General features: G+C 35.7%; 2 protein-coding genes across 3 annotated transcripts in view; one reads left to right on the top strand and one right to left on the bottom strand.

Moving 5' to 3' along the window:
• SLC7A9 (solute carrier family 7 member 9) overlaps nucleotides 1-7,202 on the top strand; it is a 45,043-nt gene extending 37,841 nt beyond the window's left edge. For both annotated transcript variants that reach the window (XM_044664182.1, XM_044664183.1), the window contains 2 exons: nucleotides 1,126-1,300; nucleotides 6,034-7,202. In XM_044664182.1, coding sequence (XP_044520117.1) covers nucleotides 1,126-1,300; nucleotides 6,034-6,098 — 240 coding nt within the window. In that variant the 3' untranslated portion in view covers nucleotides 6,099-7,202. The remainder of the gene's footprint in view (nucleotides 1-1,125; nucleotides 1,301-6,033) is intronic.
• A 2,150-nt stretch (nucleotides 7,203-9,352) lies between these two features.
• The window catches only part of TDRD12 (tudor domain containing 12), a 63,320-nt gene continuing 53,010 nt past the window's right edge, over nucleotides 9,353-19,662 (bottom strand). The window contains exons 24-32 of the mRNA XM_044661446.1: nucleotides 16,146-16,238; nucleotides 14,662-14,834; nucleotides 13,419-13,546; nucleotides 12,677-12,844; nucleotides 12,381-12,444; nucleotides 11,332-11,445; nucleotides 11,087-11,240; nucleotides 10,931-10,997; nucleotides 9,353-9,444 (exon numbers count right to left, since the gene is read on the bottom strand). Coding sequence (XP_044517381.1) covers nucleotides 9,353-9,444; nucleotides 10,931-10,997; nucleotides 11,087-11,240; nucleotides 11,332-11,445; nucleotides 12,381-12,444; nucleotides 12,677-12,844; nucleotides 13,419-13,546; nucleotides 14,662-14,834; nucleotides 16,146-16,238 — 1,053 coding nt within the window. The remainder of the gene's footprint in view (nucleotides 9,445-10,930; nucleotides 10,998-11,086; nucleotides 11,241-11,331; nucleotides 11,446-12,380; nucleotides 12,445-12,676; nucleotides 12,845-13,418; nucleotides 13,547-14,661; nucleotides 14,835-16,145; nucleotides 16,239-19,662) is intronic.

Here is a 19,662-nt window from a genome sequence, read left to right as displayed (position 1 = left end):
TTACTCCTGTATTTGTTTTGTGGCATTATTTTAATATTGATTGGAGAGGATTCTCATGGCGACTCTGAGCTTCTCTGCTTTACTAGGCCATCTTGGCTTCCTCCTAATTACTTTTTAACCAATTACTTTGTAATTTAATACTTTAATTTTAATTTGATACTTTTAAATTCTGTTTTGTATATACTTTAAATGTATTTACATGTTCACGTATAGTGCAGGGAGAATGTAGACTGTAAGATCACTGAGGGTAGGCTCAGTTTTTCTTTTTGGCCTCGTATCCCCAGTGTCTAATGTGATTTATTTAGCAGTTTCTTCATCGATGGATCAATTTTGTAGGTCCCTGAGCTTTTATTTTTACCATGTACTAACTTGATCCCTTTATTGTCTGATTTTGTTGTTCAGTCTTTTTCAGTGATCTTGACTCCATTTGGAGTTTTCTTAGTGAAGATTCTGGAATGATTTGCCATGTCCTTCTCCAGCTTATTTTATAGATGAAGAATTGAGACAAACAGGGTTAAGTGGTTTGCCCGGGATCCCATAGCTTTTGTCTGAGGCCATATTTGAAAACAGACCCTCCTGACGGCGGGCCTCGTGTTTTATTCTTTGTGCTACCAGCCACCCTCAAAGTTGGAATGATTTTTGAAAGACTTAAGATCTCTGACCATGCTGTGAGCAACCATGATTCCGGATGAGGAGCCATGAAGCACGTACCCACCTCCCGACCGAGAAATGATAGACTGAGACACGTAGTTTTAGGACGTGGTCACTGTGTGAAATTGTTTTGTTTCTCCCCTGCCCCACCCCATCACCAATAGTGGATGGGCATGTGTGTGAGAAAGAAAAATCTATTTTTGTTAACAACAAAAAAAAAGTTAATTAAAAAAACAAATAATAAAATGAGAGTTGTTAGAGCTGCTAATAAGAGATTTGGGGTTTTGTTTTAGAAAGCTCCTATGTTGGCCTAGAACAAAATCTTAACCCTCAGTAATACAACCTGGTCACACTAGAGTTTGGGTATTTGACTCAAATCGAACGTGCATTTTTACAAATTCATACATTTAAAGTCTCTTCTACTAGGGAAGGAATACACCATAACCAATCTCAATTTGTTGCTTTGTTTTACAGGTGCCGATTGTTATTCCCATCTTGGTGACCTTCATTTCAGCCTACCTCGTACTGGCACCAATCATCAGTAAGCCGGACTTACCGTATCTCTATTGTGTGCTATTTATACTGAGCGGACTTCTGTTTTACTTTCTTTTTGTTCACTACAAGTTCGGCTGGGTCCAGAAAATTTCAAGTAAGTAGAAACAGAACAGATTTGTGAATATTCTGCAAGTAAAACAGTTATGCACAATTGATTGTAAAGCTATTTGTCTGCAAGAAGCAACTGTTTATTGAAACATGTAGATAAAAGGGAGAATTTTAGTATCATTATTAAATGAAACTCCTACCTCACACTCAAAGGCAAGAAATTCTCCATCCAATCATTGAATTGCTGTCTTTAGTCAATCAATTAGCTCCTACTATGGTGTCGGGCATTGTGCTGATAGTAGTCATTTTCTGGTGGAAAATGTAGCTAAGGAGAGGCAACTAAAATGGCTCAGTGGATTGAGAGCCAGGCCTAGGGATGGAAAGTCCTGGGTTCAAATGTGGCCTCAGACACTTCCTAGCTGTGTGGACCCTGGCAAGCCAGTTAACTCCCATTGCCTAGTCCAGCGATGGGCAACCTTTTGAGCTTAATGTGTCAAAATTCACCAAAAAAACGAATATAACTCTGATGGTGTGTCACTTTGAGAAAAAAAAACATAATTTCACGATGTTTATAGTTTAAATAACAAAAATGTATAACTGTGATATATAACTGTATTTAATAAACCAAAATAGGTAAATTAATAGAGGTAGAATTGTCATCTATAGTGCACAGAGTGTCTACACTACACTACAACAAATGTTTCATCCTCAGCATGCAGCCCCATACTTCTCTGTATGCGTCCATATGCGGCTGTGTGTCATAGGTTTGCCATCACCAGCCTAGTCCTTACTGCTCTTCTGCCTTGAAACTGATACTTAGTATTGACTTGAAGGTAAGGGTTTAAAAAAATGTAACTGAGACAACACTAGCACTTTAACCCCTAGCACTATAAAAGTTGGCCACTCCAAGGAGGCTTTGGTTTACTTCTTATTTTTCCTACATTGAATTTTCTGGGTAGGATTTTGGTGTATAGGATAAGCTATTACGCATATGATATTCCAATGAACCTACTTTGGTGAATTTAAAAACTAAGTTGCAAAAGTTACAAAAAATAAGCCTTTGCAGAGAAATCACAGCTGAATTCAATTTATAAAACTTTTAAAAAATTTTGTAAATTTTACAATGTAAAAATATTAATTTGGTTGGCATTGAAGTAAACATAACACTAGTCCGTTCATGTAGTTAAATATATTTCTTCAGAACTATCTCTCCTTTAAAAAAAATTTTTTTATAGCCTTACCTTTTATCTTAGAAGTGCAGTAAGGGCCAGGCAGTGGGATAAAAGTGACTTGCCCAGGGCCCCATAGCTCGGAAGTGTGTGATGTCAGAAATTTGAACCCAAGACCTCCCATTTCTAGGCCTGGCTCTCAATCCATTGAGTCGCCTAGCTGCTCCCCTTATCTCTCGCTTAAAAAATATTTATTGATACTTTCTGTCATTATATTACTCATCTCCTTCCAAATTAAACTTCCCACCATAGCCAGGGAAAATAAGCAAAGACACCAGACACACTGACCCAGTCTGAGTGTTTACAACATTCTGCTGTTATTCCCCCTTCTCTGTCTCGAAGCAGAGTGTGCTCCATCCTGGTCTTTCAGTTAGCTTTCTTCTAGTGACCACCTCATTTACACTGTTGTAGTTCCTGTGAATATTGTACCTTTGCTTCCAATTTCACTCTGCATTTGTTGTTCAATCGTTTTCAGTCGTGTCTGATTTTTCATGACCCTATTTGGGATTTTCTTGGCAAAGGTCCTGGAGTAGTTTGCCATTTCCTTCTGCAGCTCATTTTACAAATAAGGAAACTGAGGCAAACAGGGTAAAGTGAATACATATCTAGTAAGGGCCCGAGGCTGGATATGAACTCAAGGAAATTAGTCTTCCTGACTCTAGATTAGCTCTTGAGCCACTTGGCTGCCCTGAAAATAAGGTTTATCAGTCCAGAACTAACTCTTGTCCTAGGTTTCATCTTCCTCAATCTGTGATACATATGAGGTCAACTTTGCTTCCTTGCATTAGAACCTCTCATCCTTTTAGCTTGTTGTTTAAACTTTTGATATCCATGTAGGTCTGTTTTCCTCCCGCCTTTGTATTTAATTGCTCATTTTCTCTGTTGTAGTTACTTCTCTAGTGTACTTTATCCAGCTTGAGGAATATACACAAGTGGACTTCTCTTTTTAAATTGAAAGTCCTTTTGATTAGATTTTCAAGACACAAGGCAAATGATCTTCCAATTTGTTAGCAGTCTCTGTCCTTGCCCAGGAGACTGTCAATCTTATATTTTAAGTTATCTTCCAGAAATCTAAGTCCTATTTTACTTCTTATAAGGAGTTTGCTGCTAATTTTTTCCTTTTTGCATTCCCTGTCTTTATTGGAGAGTAGCAGTGAAGAAAATACATCTTGCTTCCTTAATGGTCATCAATTTCTTATTGGTGACTTCATAATCTTTGGAAATAGTTTCTAGGCTCCTGATAGTATCATTAGTGCCCATGTCCATCACCAGAAATGGTATATAGTAATGTTTTGACAACTCTTAGGTTTCCATTGTAGTCTTGGACATAATGTGGCCCAGGAAATCGTGGAAGTAAGTGACTACTCTTAGGATTTATGACGAGAGAAAACTGGACAAAAAAAGACATCCCTTGTGATTTCATAGAATAGATTTCAAAGAGTTCAAAGAAAGAATAGATAGGATTCCAGGAACTAAATTCTGTAGGATGTCAGCTTGAAACAATGAGAAAAGCTGTGAAGGATTTTGAGGACAGGAGCAGGAAAAAGGGAAACTGTCTAAACGTTGATAATAATTTTTAAAAAATCTGAGTTGGTCAGTGACTTCCACTTGTTATTTCGAACCACTACAACTATTCTTTTGGTTTTGGTTTTCTTTTTTTCCTGGCAAAGAGAATAATATCTAGATCGGAAAGGACATACAAAAAATGTCTAAGAGTGAACTGAAATTCAAGATTGTGGGTAGAAAATGCTTGGTTGCCATTGACTAATTCAAGTCACCAGGCCACATGAATTGTATTCTAAGATATTAAGACCATTTAGTATTAGGAGCCACAAGATAGGAGAAAGGCAGTGTCTAGAAGGATGTTCTAAGGATCCTTGCTTGGCTCTCACTATATATATATACATATGTATATGTATATATATATATATTTTTTTCATTTTTGTCAGTGACTTGGATAAAGATATAGCTTAATTATCAAATTGGAACATGGTACAAAGCTGAGAGATAGGTGGGTTCAACAGTAAAAATCCCAAAAGTTCTTAATAGTGTAGAACATTAGTCTAATAACTAATTATGGATTAATAATGCATCAGTAAGAAGAGATGAATACAAAGTCTTGGGCTTAAAAAAATCAGTTTCACAAATATGAGATGGAATAGTTCTGACCATACAAAAAGCAGTTCATCTAAAAACAATTTGGAAGCTTTTAGTGAACTTCAAGATTGATAGGAATCAGTAGTGTGATTGGGAAGTCAAAACTAAACCCGATATGAAATCAAAATACATTGGCAAGTAAAGTGGCAAGAACATTCTGCTCTTATTAGATCTATTATCTAGAGCAGTGATGGGCAAACTTTTTAAGAAGGGGCTAAAGGAAAGGAAATACTCATCTTTCAGTCTGTTTCTAAGGCAACTTTTGAAGTTACATTGTATTGTATCCTACTCATTGTTTTCATCATATTAGGAATAATGTCTGTGGCTGGATAGAACATTTTAGGGGGCCGCATCTGGCCAACAGGCTGTAGTTTGCCCATCACTGATCTAGAGTACTGTTTTCAGTTCTGGGTATCATTTTAATTAAGACAAAACTAAAAAATCTATAAGGATGGCCAAGACAGAGAGGAGCTTAGAGATACTTTAAACAGTGATGGCAAACCTTTTAGAGACTGAATGCCCAAACTGCGAGTGCCCAAACTGTACCCTCAACTCATGTGAGCCTCCCCTTTACCCCAGACAGGGGAGGGAGGAAGCACTCCCATTGGGCTGCCGGGCAGAGGGGGGAGGGGATGAGAAATGTCCTCAGACATGAGTGGAGAGGGGGAGGAGAGCAGCCCCTTCCGGCATGCATGCCAAAGGTTTACCAACACAGCCATAGAAGGATATGAAGGGAATATGGATGTTGAGCCTGAAGACGACTTAGGACCCTAGGCTTGATAACCATCTTCAAGTATTTGAAGTTTGAAACGAGGAAGAGTGATTGAAGGAATTCTGCTTGACCCTAGAAGGCAGTGCCAGATTTAGGATTGATTTAAGGAAAAACTTGCCAAGAATTGGAGCTAGCCAAACATGGAACAGGCTGTATAGATAGGAAAGTGTAAGTCTTCAAGCAAATATGGAATAACTTTTGGGCAACTTGTATAGCAGGAATTCATATTTCAGCAGAGATTAGACCAGATGACCTCAGATCCCTTCCAACCTGGGTTTCTATGAAATGGCATCTTGTTTCTTAATACGTTAAGAGCCTCAAGTAATTGTTATTCTCCAGGGAATAGCATATGGTGGGGACAGTTATGGCTTATGGCAATCTGCATGGTAGGATGGAAAATCTGGATGGAGAAGATGGTAAAATCAAGGGGTAAGGGTATCCTAAAAGTCTTAAACTTTCTACGACTAAAGCTTACAACTACAGTTTCTGGCTACTAAAGCTTCAATCTGCACAAATTTATACTAAGACTTTTGGTCAGGGAACAGATTAAAAATCAAAGTTTTTATGGGTAAAATGCCACTTGTAATATAGATTTCTAATTATATCATCTTTGGATTTCAGAACCTATGACCATGCACTTACAGATGCTCATGGAAGTTGTCCCACCAGAAGAAGATTTCAATTAACATTTGATTTCTAGTGCATCAAGCCACGTAACAGATGTATTTTTGTATGGAATATTTGTGATTATGTTGTCTTAACAGGCATGGGTTTTTTCCCCAAGAGAATTTCTTTTTTTTTTTTTAAAGAGATCCACAATTCTCTCTTGGCCTGGAGTTTACAGCATAGAGGTAATTGGGGTCTGCTAAAATTAGCAGCTACTCTGCCCTATTGAAAATTAGGAGAGTGGCAAAGAAAACACCACAGTTGTGGTAGTGACTTATTTAAGGAAGAGAATACGTTTATTTAAAATGACAGATGTCAGTAAAATATATTCCTTAAACTCCAATGCTTTTTGTATCTTATTTAACTAAAATTTATTTTCTCTGGCATCTAAAATTGTGTTTTGCATAACTGATCTCATCTCAGTTGGTGACTACATCATTGACAAGCCAGTGCTTTCTAGTCTTACAGATAACATCAATTTGAAATCTTGTATCAACTTGGCAGTCTCAAGTCATTGGCTATCAGGAGTACCCAAATGTCCTTTGTTAGCATTTTAGAACAGAAAGAAAAAATTCCCAGGAATAAAATTTGGCCTTTATTCCACTCTCCCCCCCACCCCATGCCCCTTTTTATAGTTATAGCAGTGAGGCCAATTCCTTCAACCAAAGCAGATCAGCAATGGCTCCAAACTTACCCTCCCCTCCCTCCAGAGACCCAAGCAGTAAGAATCAGGTTCTGAGCCCTGTTCTTTATCCACTTCACTTTGTCATAGGCAATGTAAATATTGTTAAAAAAAAAAAAAAAGAAAACAGGAGACCTCTTTTGTAAGAAAACAAGTATATTTTATTGATGACATATTTCCATTTCCCATTATAATCAAGTGAATAAGAACATAGGCGACTGACAGAAGAAACCATAAGACAGAAATATGCATGTTATTCACAACCCCAAGAAAACATTTATAGGAGAACTTAAAATGTAGAAGAAGCCTTGTTTCCAGTATAAAAAGTTGCAACATCATATTTTACAAGTCTTAAATTTGTCAATACTACATGTTCAAATACAAAAAATGGCACTTGCACGTTTGATACTTTAAAAATAAAATTATATAACTTAAAAAATCTTAATGGAGACCGGTGGCTTTAAAATTAAAATGTCTGAACTTAAGAAAAACAACAAATTATATTAAGATCAATTTTGTAAAATGATCACCACAACTTAGGCTACCCATTTGCTTGGTATTTCTTAGGATTAAACATCTTTAGTATTATTGGCTTCCAAAAAATGTTTAGTAGTAAAGAATAACCAAAAAAACAAACAGGCAAAGCTAAAAGAAACTACTGACAGAAAGCAATGAAATCCTATACACACTGGGGTATCACTGGGTACACAACAAGAGAATTCACTGAACAAAGCTTCTATTGTCATGGGCTGCCTATTGTAATCTGTATATGTATAAACTAATTTGAAGATAAGTATTGAAGGACATGATGATGCTGGTACTCTTACTTAGTTTTAATTCAAGAAAATCTAATTTCATTTTGAATTATCTGTACTTGCTTCCTTGACTCAGCTCCATCCCCTAAAGTATAACATCACAGGTAGGGGCAAAAGTAAATTCACTGAACTTAAGGTTAACAAGTGGCCAAAGGGAGGAGAACACACACACACAAACGACAGATCTACCTATACAAAGTCAGAAAACCCCCACCTATTCTGGCAAAAAGGGTAACCTGTCACTTGATCTTGTCATGGGAAAAATGTCCTCACTTTTTCTTAGAAATACTCCTTTAAAATGGTGCTGTGATTGTCCCCTTGTGATTCTCTCCTTCATAAGTAGCCCATTTTACAGATGAGAAAACTGAGACTCAAAGTTTAATGTCACTCCACCTCACAGAACTGAATGGAAGAAGTTTGATTTTTATCAAATGTATACGAAATATGTATTTCTATGACCAAATTTTACCAGGACAGGACCTTTTCTTTTTTTTTGCTTAACAAAAAGGAGAATGACCAAATACCATTTAGTGGTTATCTAAATACCATACTAGTGTAATGCACCATTCACTAAATCATGTCTACCTTATGTTTTAATTTGTCTTCAATTTTAAAGTTCTATTTTTCTCTCTATGTTCAGAGTGTTCTATTAGTGAACACAAATAACTTTAAGGAAGAAAAACTGCTTGGGTGATTCCAATGAACAGAAATTGTACAGCTTAAAAAGGAAGTATGTGGTTTATATATATATTAAGTAGGGGTTTCTGCATACATTTCAACCAAGTATGTGATTTTGATGACTCCAATATAATCCTCTGCCAATTGGTTAAGAACATTTTGACATTCCTAGTATCCCTGAGGGCTAAAATTAGGCGATTTCACTAAAAAAGCAACTTTTGATTCCCCAGTTGGGGTTACTCTATGATATAGAAACGCCTGGAGTCCCACACCCGAGTGATACATAGGTTACTGGAAGCTATGGCTTCTGCATTCAGAAATCTCCAAGTTAGGACCAAGTATTTTTCTTTCTGGAGATCATAAATTTTCAGCCAATCCCATTTCCATCAGTGTACAAGAGATTAATTTAAAATTAGTGATGTCACGGTCAATAGTTATACTACTTCTTCATAAAGAGGGAATTTAATACCACCAGAAAACTGTCTAAACCAGTCATTTTAAAACTATTAAACTGTTTAGTATATGCATATCATATTAATGCAAACCGATTCAAACATCTATACCCTTAACAACAATAGGAAGAAGATTATATCCCTAAGGCCTAATTGATAAGGAAATAATGGGATCAATAATTAAAGTATAATTTTATGAGACAAAAGTTGACTCCATTAAAATAGAATGATAAATTCCAATAATTTATATAGGTCAGTGAATCATACAATTTTTAAATCACTTGTTTTATAACACAGACCTAAAGTGAAATTAATGGACTGAGATTCTTTATTTTGCTACTGGGGTTGGGGAAGGGGTGTCAAAACTGCTATTTTCCAATCAAATTTAAACTTTGCTATAGCTAAATGATATCAAGGGGGAGAAGAAATAAAACAAATTACATTATTAGCTGGACATGTGTTTTTTTCAAATAGGGAACCCTTAATTTTGTCACTTTATATAAACTGGCTACTAAGTAATTCTTACCATCAGAAAATGAAATGACTACTTTTAGAGACAAGATGATTTTTCTTCCCTGGCATAAAAAAGGTGCAGATGTGTCCATGTATATCTCTGGAAAGCTTCCAATGAGAATTCAACGTGCTTGCTATTCACTATCAGTTTCACTGTCCTCAGAAGAATCATCAAGATCTTCATTTATCTGCATATCAGTGTTGAGTACTTTTCGAGAGCACACAACTTAAAAGAAAATTACACATAATTCAGTTACTCGGCAATTACTGGGAATTTCAGACTAGGGAGCCAAGCAAGTTCAGTCAAAGCTTTTCATATGAAAGCATGTAATAGCATAACATTTGCTCTTTGGAACCACAGATATTCTCTAGTCAGAGACATTTTGTAAAGAAATGGTTTATTATAGTCCCAAGAATTTTTTCTGTGTATGATTTCATGTGTTCAATTAAAAAACTAAAAGAGCTGGTTAATATGTTAAGCCCAAAACATGGAATTTCCTGTCATTGTACTCTCAACGAGCTGGAGGAACACAAATGCTCCCAGTTTAGATACAAGCAACAGATATGGCAGCACTTCTCATGCTAAAACCAACATGTCAAAAGCAGGCTGTCCTGTACTCTTCCAATTCTTGAACTCATGTCAGTCCTCCTTTGTTTTTGTTTTAATTCAGCTGAAGAATTCTAGCAATTTGCTCCTTATAAGCCATCAGAACCAGCTTTCTTCTCCAAAAGCACAAAGAAAGGTTCTATTTGTGGCATTATTTTCTAGACTAAACAGCTACATGTTTGTGACAGGACATAGCACACAACTTATCTGTACGCAAATCTGGATATGCAACTTTAATAAACAAAGCATGCTTCTGGAACATTATTATCCATTTCAAGAGGCCTTTTTTAATAGCTTACAATATGGTTCTCAAACTGAGCATTGGGGGAAAAAAGGGGTCTCATTATACTAAACTTAACAGACTTTTATTTTAGTGGCAACATTAGTGAGAGGTCTGTAGTGTAGTTAGGCATGCCATGGATTCAAATCCCACCCTCAGCCCTAACTAACTTTGTAGCTGTGGATAAATTATCTTCCTCATTTGTAAAATGGAGATAATGCCACTTGCACTAATTACCTGACTGGTTTGTTTAGAGGAAAACTATTGTAGAAATCTGAAATATTCTTCAAAAGGAAAAGATAACTCTGTTAAAACCATGTGTAGTACATAAGAAATAAGGAAAGTACACTTGTCTCAGTCTTGCTAAAAGACTCAAAATTATCTACATGATTAACAGAAAGCTTTCCAAACATGTTCACAACAGAATGGATATAGAGAAAAAAATTCATATGAACTCTCTAACTAAAATGTCTCAGAGAGGGACAGGCTAGGCGGCGTAGTCCATAGAATTCTAGGTCTAGAGACAGGAGGGCCTGGATTCAAATCTAGCCTCAGACACTTTCTAGCTGTGTGACCCTGGGTAAGTCACTTAATCCCATTAGCCTAGGCCTTGTCCTTGTGCTATAGAGTTGTTACTAAGACAGAAAAGTTTAAAATAAATAAAATGTCTCAGAAATTTTAAATTCCAGAAGGACCACACATATCAAACATATTGAACTTGGTTCTTTCTGTTGGTTTTTTTTTTTGCTTCAGTCTCACTCAAGCCCTAAATACATTTCCCCCCCTTTAAATCTTTTCTTCTTGTGTCCAATAATACAGTCTTACCGTTAGAAAAGGGACTTATATCTTCACATTCCTCCCAGTGATCAAAGTCAAAAGACACATTAGGATTCTGTTAAATATAAAATGTAACATGAACTGAGAAAATGATATATATTTCTATCTAGGATTGATTAAAAAATTGTTAAATCTATTACTTACCCTTTTCTTGAGTAAATTATGCCAAGATCCTTTTTTTTCTTTTACAAGAGTGATTATAGGTTCTTCATTCTTAATTAAACATTTGGATTCTTCTTTTAATATATTTGCATGGAGGTCCATATCAGCCAAGTAAAATTTATCTCCTACCCAAGCACTAAATTAAAACAGGTCAGGTTAGCCTTTTAAACACAGTCAAGTGGTTCCAGTTTTATTGGCTAAGATCAGACATATATATGTAGGCCTACCTGAAAACCACCCTTTCTCTAAAAAATTTACATTTCTGATCTTTTACATTTCTTAGCCTTATCTTCAGAATTACAACATCTTCTTTTTGAAACCATTTTATTTCTGGGTGGAAACTGTGAGAGAAAGAGAGAGACTCCCAATCAATAGTCAAACATTTGTTAAAATTATATCCCAGACACTTGTTTTCACTCAAAAGTGAAACAGTTCCTGCTCTCAAGCTTACAAGTATGTACACACACACATACACACACCCACACGAAATAAATATGAGGTAATTTTTTAGCATTAGGGAAGGGGATCAAAAAAAAATCACTGTTTTTTTTTTTTGGGGGGGAAGGACACACCTAAACTGAATTTTTCAGAAAACCAGCGATTCTAAAAGGTAGAAGAGTAAAGTATATTCCAAGGCAGCCTATGTGAAAGCTCCTGTCATTAAAAGATCATTGGTGACTTTGGAGACATCAGGTTCAAGCAAGTGCTGAGGCTGGAAGCCATAGTGCAGAGGGCGGAGGAAGAGGAGGAAGAGCAGATGGCTTTTTCTGAGAATTTGGCTATGAAGGGGAGAAGATATATAGGAATGACAGCCCAAGATCAATGGAAGCTTCTACTGAGGATTTTTAAAAAAAGACATGATGTAGGTATGCTTATCGAAGAGGGAAAGGAATCAATGAAGAGGACTGAACTGAAGGGATGATCATAGGGGTGATCTGCTGGACCACATGGGAGGGGATCAGACCAAGGACATCTGGAGACACATGTTGGCTGTCATGAAAAGAGTCAGCCCAGGGTTAGAGTACAGAAGAGAACAGAGGTTCATGCCCAAGAGTTTTAAGGTGAAGAGAAAAGGGAGCTCACAGGGAATGGCTTCCATTTTTCTCAGTAAAGTTTGGATCTCTGAGACCCTAAGGGGAAAGCACGGGGGAAGGAAGAATGTTGGCAGCTTGATGAGAAGGAAGGAGGAGAGCTGCTGAGCTGCAGTATATTTATGGTAAAATTATCTACATAAATACTTATTTGTAAAAATTCTTTTCAAGTTATGGAATCATACCTTTTCTGCTGCTGCTGCATTGTTTCTTTAATACAATGATCTCCACTATTTTCTGATATCACTTCTATGAAAAAAGAAAAGTTTCAGACTAAGTTCATCTCTGACCTTAACTTTCACCGCATGGTATGAATATTTCCTAACCCTGTTATTTACTGAAGTGCAATGCAATGGCAATTTTCATCCAGGATACAGACAATGAAATGAAGGGATAAACTGATGGCTCAGGTTTCTTGGGTTAAGTATCAATATGCTTATTAATAGTGAAAATTAAAATCCATTAAAGGAAAAAAAATTACCCAGTTCTGAAGCAGCAGCATGATACAATGAAAAGAGACTGGCCGAGTCCTGGGTAATTCCAATTCCCCCTCTGATATTGGACATGTGACTGGGAGCAAGTCTCTTACATTTCCTTAGCCAATTTCCTTTTTTGTCAAATAGTGAGAATAATTTTAAGAACCTGCATCCTATGTATATTTAGAGGGCCAAATTAAGAGAATTTATATGTAAAATGTGATAAAAGAAGCTATTAAAATGCATTAAGCCCCCCAAGGGTCATTTTAAGACCCTTTGGTAAGTTCATGATTTTAAAAGTAAAACTGACTATTAAAAGTTTACATCCCCTAGGTAAAGTCTTTAAAAGGCATAACACAAATACTAGCCAAGTTTTTCTTTTAATATTTTTTTGATTTTTTGATTTTTTAATTTTTTAGAAAAATTTTCCATGGTTCCATGATTCATGTTCTTACTTTCCCCTTCAGCCCCCCCAAATAACCCCTCCATAGCTGACGCGTATTTCCACTGGTTTTAAGGTGTCATCTATCAAGACCTATTTCCAAATTGTTGTTAGTTGCATTGGTGTGGTCGTTTCCAGTCTACATCCCCAATCATGTCCGCCTCAACCCATGTGTTCAAGCAGTTGTTTTTCTTCTGTGATTCCACTCCTGCAGTTCTTCCTCTGAATGTGGGTAGTAAGTTTTTCAAAAAGGAGTATATTTGAGACAGGAAATTGAAATAGCTGATTCAGTACTAAGTACTTACCAGACTTCTGATTTTCTTTATTCACTTGTAAGGAAATATTGTTTTCTGAAATTTTGTCATCATCTGATATTGAACTTTGCAGGCCTCCTGTATCCTCTCTTGTTCTGCAGGGTGTTAAAGGAGGTATTCTAAATAGAACACATTGCCATTAATATTATGCAGACATCGACAAAAGGTTAATACACAGATTTTTAGAAAGGCATTCAGATAAAACAAGTGATGAAGAATGCACAGTAGGTATATATCATAATGTGTAGCTGGATGACTAGCTCAGAATTCCTTCATCAGTACATGTTCTAAAATTAGTCCAAATTGAGCAAGATATCTCATTCTTTTTATTCAGTCTCTACTATAATATTAAATATGATTCTTTGAACAATTCTTTCCTTAACTGAACTGGAACAGATACATTTAATTTTAACTTACGAAGCCCAGACTAATAGAAAATTTATCAAAATGAACTTTTCCCAACACCCTATTGTTCACAATAAAAAGGAAAATAATATTGGCATAAACTCATTTCTGGAAATTTGGAGGCCTAGAAACTTATCCAGATCCTTTACAGTTTCATATCACTGCCTTGCAAAGAAAAATCTTTTTTCTTTAAAAAGTTCAATAGCAGCAACTAGGTGGCTTAGAGGATTGAGAGCCAGGGCTAGAGATCGGGACATCCCAAGTTCAAATTTGGTCTCAAGCCATGTCTTAGTTCTATGACCCTGGCCACGTCACTTAACTCCAACTGCCTGGTCCTTACCATTTTTCTGGCTTGGAAATAATACTAAGACAGAAGTTTTGTTTTTTTTAAAAAAGGCTCAATGAATACTTTATTTTATGATGTGAATCTATTTTATGATGTCAAATCTCTTTAATCCTTTAGTTAAAAAGTTCTTACTCTAAGCGAATAACAGATCATAAGACTGGATTTAGAGCTGAAGGAGACCTCAGATGTCATCTAACCCCCTCTTTTTCATTTGAAGAACTGAAGCCCACAGAGATGAAGTGACTTGCTTTGTGAGCAGTGGGCAAATAAGACAGCCTTGCCCAAGGTTCGCCAGGTAGGTGGCAGAGTCAGGATTCAAACTCAGGGCTCCTGACTTGGACCCTAGTACTCTTTCACTGTACCGTACCACACACTGACTTAGGATAACTGCAGAAGCACTCCAATATCTTAGTTATCAAAACATAAAAGGAGGGCTTCAAACAATAAATGCACAGAGAAAGTTAAAATGTTATGTTAACTCACATGGTTTGGAATGTGTTCTCTTGTGGTGGAAACATTTTCCCTTCTTGGCAGAGTTTTTTAAGTTGATCTATATGTTCTGGATTATCAGTACCCATTCCCATTGATAAGATTTCAGCTCGTACATTATATTCAATTACAGAAGTTTTCAAATCTGAAAGCTTGGTGAGATGGACCTTGAATTGGAAAGGCAAAATATAAGTACATGTGGTAGAAACACAATTAAAAAATATTTTAAATTACTTTAGTGTACTTCCTGACTTGTACAGATATATGAGAAAATATGTTCTCCAAAGATAGTGCTCTAAGTTTAGCCTCCTCATTCACAGAAGCAAAGTACAAGAGATTTCTAATAGAGAAATTTATTCATTTGTAGACCTCTTCTTGCAAGAACTTCTTTTTTGATTGCCTTTCAATTTTTCTGAATGTATCATGGAGAAAGCTATAATTAATTTCCAATAGTTTTTGCAATTTGTTCACACATCAGATAACCTACTTTTTTTAATAAGTCAAGCGCAAACTACCTGGGCACTGACAGTAGCAGTAATGGATAGTGTTGGAGGTAGGCTAGAAACTAGTGCCAAGAAACAGAAGAAATGCCATTGGAATCTCTGAATCTACGGGAATTTGTCTTTTCTAAATCTCAAATACAAAATACAATATAAAACAGTCTTAGGGACTCCATTTCTACATTATTTTAAGGATAAAAGTCAAAAGATTCACATTTCATGGTTTCAAATGTGATACAATTCCCAGAGTCTGACACAAAGAATACATTTATAAATAAATCTGGATAAGAAGGCCAGACCTAAGTTTATTTCAAGAGAAAGTCTTTCCTCAAACACCGCACAATGTACACTGGGATCTGAGCTAAGAACAAAATTAAGGGCACTGGAGGCAAAAGCCCTTAGCTTTCTAAGTAAAGGTTATTTGGGAATCTGTATGAGAGGGCAGCTAGGTGGTGTAGTGAACAGAAAATTGGATGTGGAGTCAGGAAGATATTCCCACCGAGTTCAGGTCTGGCCTCAGACACTAGCTGTGTGACTCTGGAAAAATCCCTTAACCCTGTTTGCCTCAGTTTTCTGTAAAATGAGCTGGAGAAGGAAATGGCAAACCAGTCCAGTGTCTTTGTCAAGAAAATCCAAAATGGGGTCACAGAGAGTCAGACAAGCCTGAAAAAGGATTTAACAACAACACTGACGATTCATAAAAAAAAATTATTGACTGAAATCTTGAATAATTACAGCCCAAATGAAGTTGAAGAAGTTCATAGAGGGAGGGCGTTCTCCCTTTTGCAGCTCTAATGGGCACACTGGGACACCCTTGAAACTAAAAGCACTGTACAAAAAAAAAAAAGTCTACTGAAACCGAAGTGAATTAAGATTCTGATTCATAAAGGTTTTACTCTTTTGGGAGAATATCTGGTACAATTTTTGGTTCTCTTGTAAATACCAATTATATTTCTTCTAAGAAAATAGCAAACTTACCATTGGATCAATCCAAACTGTATTTCCCAAAGACAGTACTACTTTTGCCTCATGAAGTTTTCCTATAATTTTATGGTGAATATATCTAGTAACCTGAAAAATTTTTAAGTTTTTTTTGTTACATATTGCTTTGAAAGATTGACTTATAATGAATAATTATTAGAAAAATCCACACACTATCAAAATCTAAATGTCCTGATTAGGATTAAAGTCATGTCCATTCAGTAGATATGTCAACTAACCATACTCTAAATCCATTTCAAAGAAAGTGATATTACAAATATATGTACTTTGATCATCACAGTATTAACCTGAAATTGTTAGAATGTTTTTGATCAGAAGTTTTCAACATTGCCAAATATATTACCTTAGTATACTTATTTTTACATTGGTCATTATCACCCTGTCCTATCATTTTTTATCCTTTGACCACTTTTTAAATCAGCATGTACCAAAAAAAGTACTTGCTATGGAGAAAAAAAAAAACCCTGGGTTCAAAACCCATCTTTGATGCCAAACTGGATGGCCTTGTGCAAGCCATTTGGCTTCCCTTGGGTCTCAGTTCCCTTATTTATAAAATGAGAGAATTAGACTAGATGCTATCTGAAATCTCTTAAAGCTCAAAAGCTATTAAGACAAAAAATTTTCACTATCAGGCAAATAGCATCAATGCCATTTATAAGAGTAAACTTTGACTTCTTCAAAATGACATTGCTTATTTAGCTTATTAGGCAACTAGAACACATGAATCACATATTCAAATATATGAAACACAATATTCATTTATTCTACTGGATTATACACTCTCTGCTCTTCAAACAGGATGCTAATAGGAGACCCAAATCACACTGTTGTCAACATTTGCATCATTTGCTAATAAATGCCAAGATTTGATGTCTGATCAAGATGGCTGCCAGAGCAAAAGCAGATGTTTCAACATGAATTTCTTTCTTTCTTTCTTTTTTTTTTAAATGAATTGATACGAAGAAATGAGTAAAACCAGAAGAACATTGTACATAGTAACACTAATATTGTGATGGTGATCAACTGTGAAAGACTTAACTACCCTCATTAAAACATCCACAATTACAAAGGACTCATGATGAGAAATGCTATCTAATTTCATCTGATGAACTCTGAGTGTAGACTGAAGCATATTTTTTTCATTTATTTTTCTTGTTTTACATTTCTTTCCTTCTTAATGGGTAGAAGAGGAAAGAGAATTTGGAACTCAACTTTTTTTGTAATTAAAAGAGTGGGGGGCAACTCCACATGTTTCAATGACTTCTATCCCCCCCACACCAGCCTATTCCCTATCCCCTTCTTTTCTACAATTCTCATTCACTCCCAGTTAGAGGGAAAGGAAAACAAATCTCCTATAACAAATAGTCAAGCAAAAAAAAAATCTCTATTGGCCATGCTCAAAAAAGTTATTTTCTTCTTCACACTGAGTCTATAACCTCTCTTTCATTAAGTAAGTTTGCATCATGCTCCATCATCAGACCTCTGGAATCACTGGTCACTGCTTTGATCAGAATATTTGACTCTTTTGAAGATACTTTCTTTAAGATGTTATTTAAATTGTTCTTCTGGTACTGCTCATTTCACTTCAACTGGCTTATCCATGTCTTTCCAGGTTTCTCTGAAACCTTTCATAATTTGTAAGACTTAACAGTAATATGACATTCCATTCATAAATCATAAGTTTGTTTACTCATTTTCCTTAGTTGCCAGTTCTTTGTTATAAGAGCTGCTATAAATATTTTTGTACATATGGGTCCATTTTTTCCTTTTTTTGATCTCTTTGGGATGTTCAAATTGCCTAGCTTTCTCCAATACTGAACCAAAATTTGCCTCTGTGCAACTTCTACTTGTTGCTCCCTATTCTTTCTTCTGGGTCCAAAGAGAACAAGTCTAATTTCTATCCATGTAACAGACATTCAGATGTTTGGAGATGGCTATCATGTCCCCGACCCTCACCCAAAATTCTTTGCCCTAAACCTTTTTTTTTGGTTTAATCTCAATTCTTTTAACCAAGGCCCTTCAGCAGCACATATATGTCCTTCCATGAATGTAGTACTCAGGAAATTGAACATAATACTCCATATGTGATCTAAGTAAGTCAGAGCATAGAACTGTCATTTCCCTTGTTCTCAAGGGATGCCCTCTTCTTCATATAACCTAAGATTGCAATAAATTTTTAGCTTCCATGTTATATTCTAACTATTCTAATTGCACTTGACTCCCAAATCTTTCTTAGATGAACTCTCCCATCTTTGTTGGAAGTTCACTTTTTAAAACTCAAATTAATTGTGTATTTATATTATTAAATTTCATTTTAGATTCAGGCCAATATTCTGGCATGATGAAATTATTTTAGAATCTGGCTCTTTCATCCATTGTATATCTATTATTTGACTTTGTGACACCTATAGAAACAAAATGCATGCTAGCTCTTTCCCCCTCCAAATCAATGATAAAAATATTCATCAGCACGGGCCAAAGGACAGATTTCAGGGACAGTGTATTGGCAGCCTCTTTCCATTACAACACCAACTAATTAATGATTACTCTTTGAGTATGGCCATTCAATCAGTCCCCAAATCCATCTAAGTATATATGTAGCTTTCACCTCTCTCCATGTTGACCAAAAAAGAGAGCATGAGAGGCTCTAATCAATTACCAGGTATCCAACCTTCGTCTTTGCAAACTTATTCTAATGTAGACAATCACTTTAGTCTCAAATGTGGTTTAATCACCGGATTGGTACTTAAAGCATTTCTTATTTGGTAGGACCTCATTAACTTTAGACTGATATAACCTGATAATGACCATGGGATGTGGAAGGGAAGGGAGAACTGAGCGAGGGGGGAAGTAACTACAATTTGTTCTCTGTAAGTGCCAAACCATATTTTATCCTTGAAAATCTTCTAAGGTTACTTATGAAAAATTAAATTTAAATAAATTAAAATCAGACACTTTCCTGCCCCTAATTAAATAGCACATCAAACAAATTTTAATATCCTAATGATTCAAAGTTGTTATGTTAGAGTACAATACAGTTAATGTGCTTTGCTGTTATGAGATATGTGAATGATAGCTCTTCAACTATCTGTGGGGACTTATTAAAAAAAAAACAAAACAAAACCTCTTACTTTCCATCTTAGAATCACTAGAGCAAGGGCTAGACAATGAAGGTTAAGTATAGCTGGGGTCACATAGCTAGGAAGTGTCATCCTACCTACCCCTTGGGACCTTTTTATAAACTGAATTCAGAGATGTTTTCTGGATGGGAGAGGATGCTAAAAATATAAGTAAATTAATTGGTATTTTAGTGTATAATAAAAGGATCAGTTTTTATTTTAGCTTCATAGGAATGAGATAATTGATAAAACACTTTTATCAAAATTCATTTTAAATTAAATCAACTTATACAAAATGGAATTTCATATATACTCAGCTACAAAACTTGTTTCAAACATAGATTCTGAACATTACCGGTACATTTTAAAATCAT

Source organism: Gracilinanus agilis, chromosome 2 (assembly GCF_016433145.1).
Source record: "Gracilinanus agilis isolate LMUSP501 chromosome 2, AgileGrace, whole genome shotgun sequence".
Classification (NCBI taxonomy): Eukaryota; Metazoa; Chordata; class Mammalia; order Didelphimorphia; family Didelphidae; genus Gracilinanus; species Gracilinanus agilis.
This window is presented reverse-complemented; position numbering and strand designations above follow the sequence as displayed.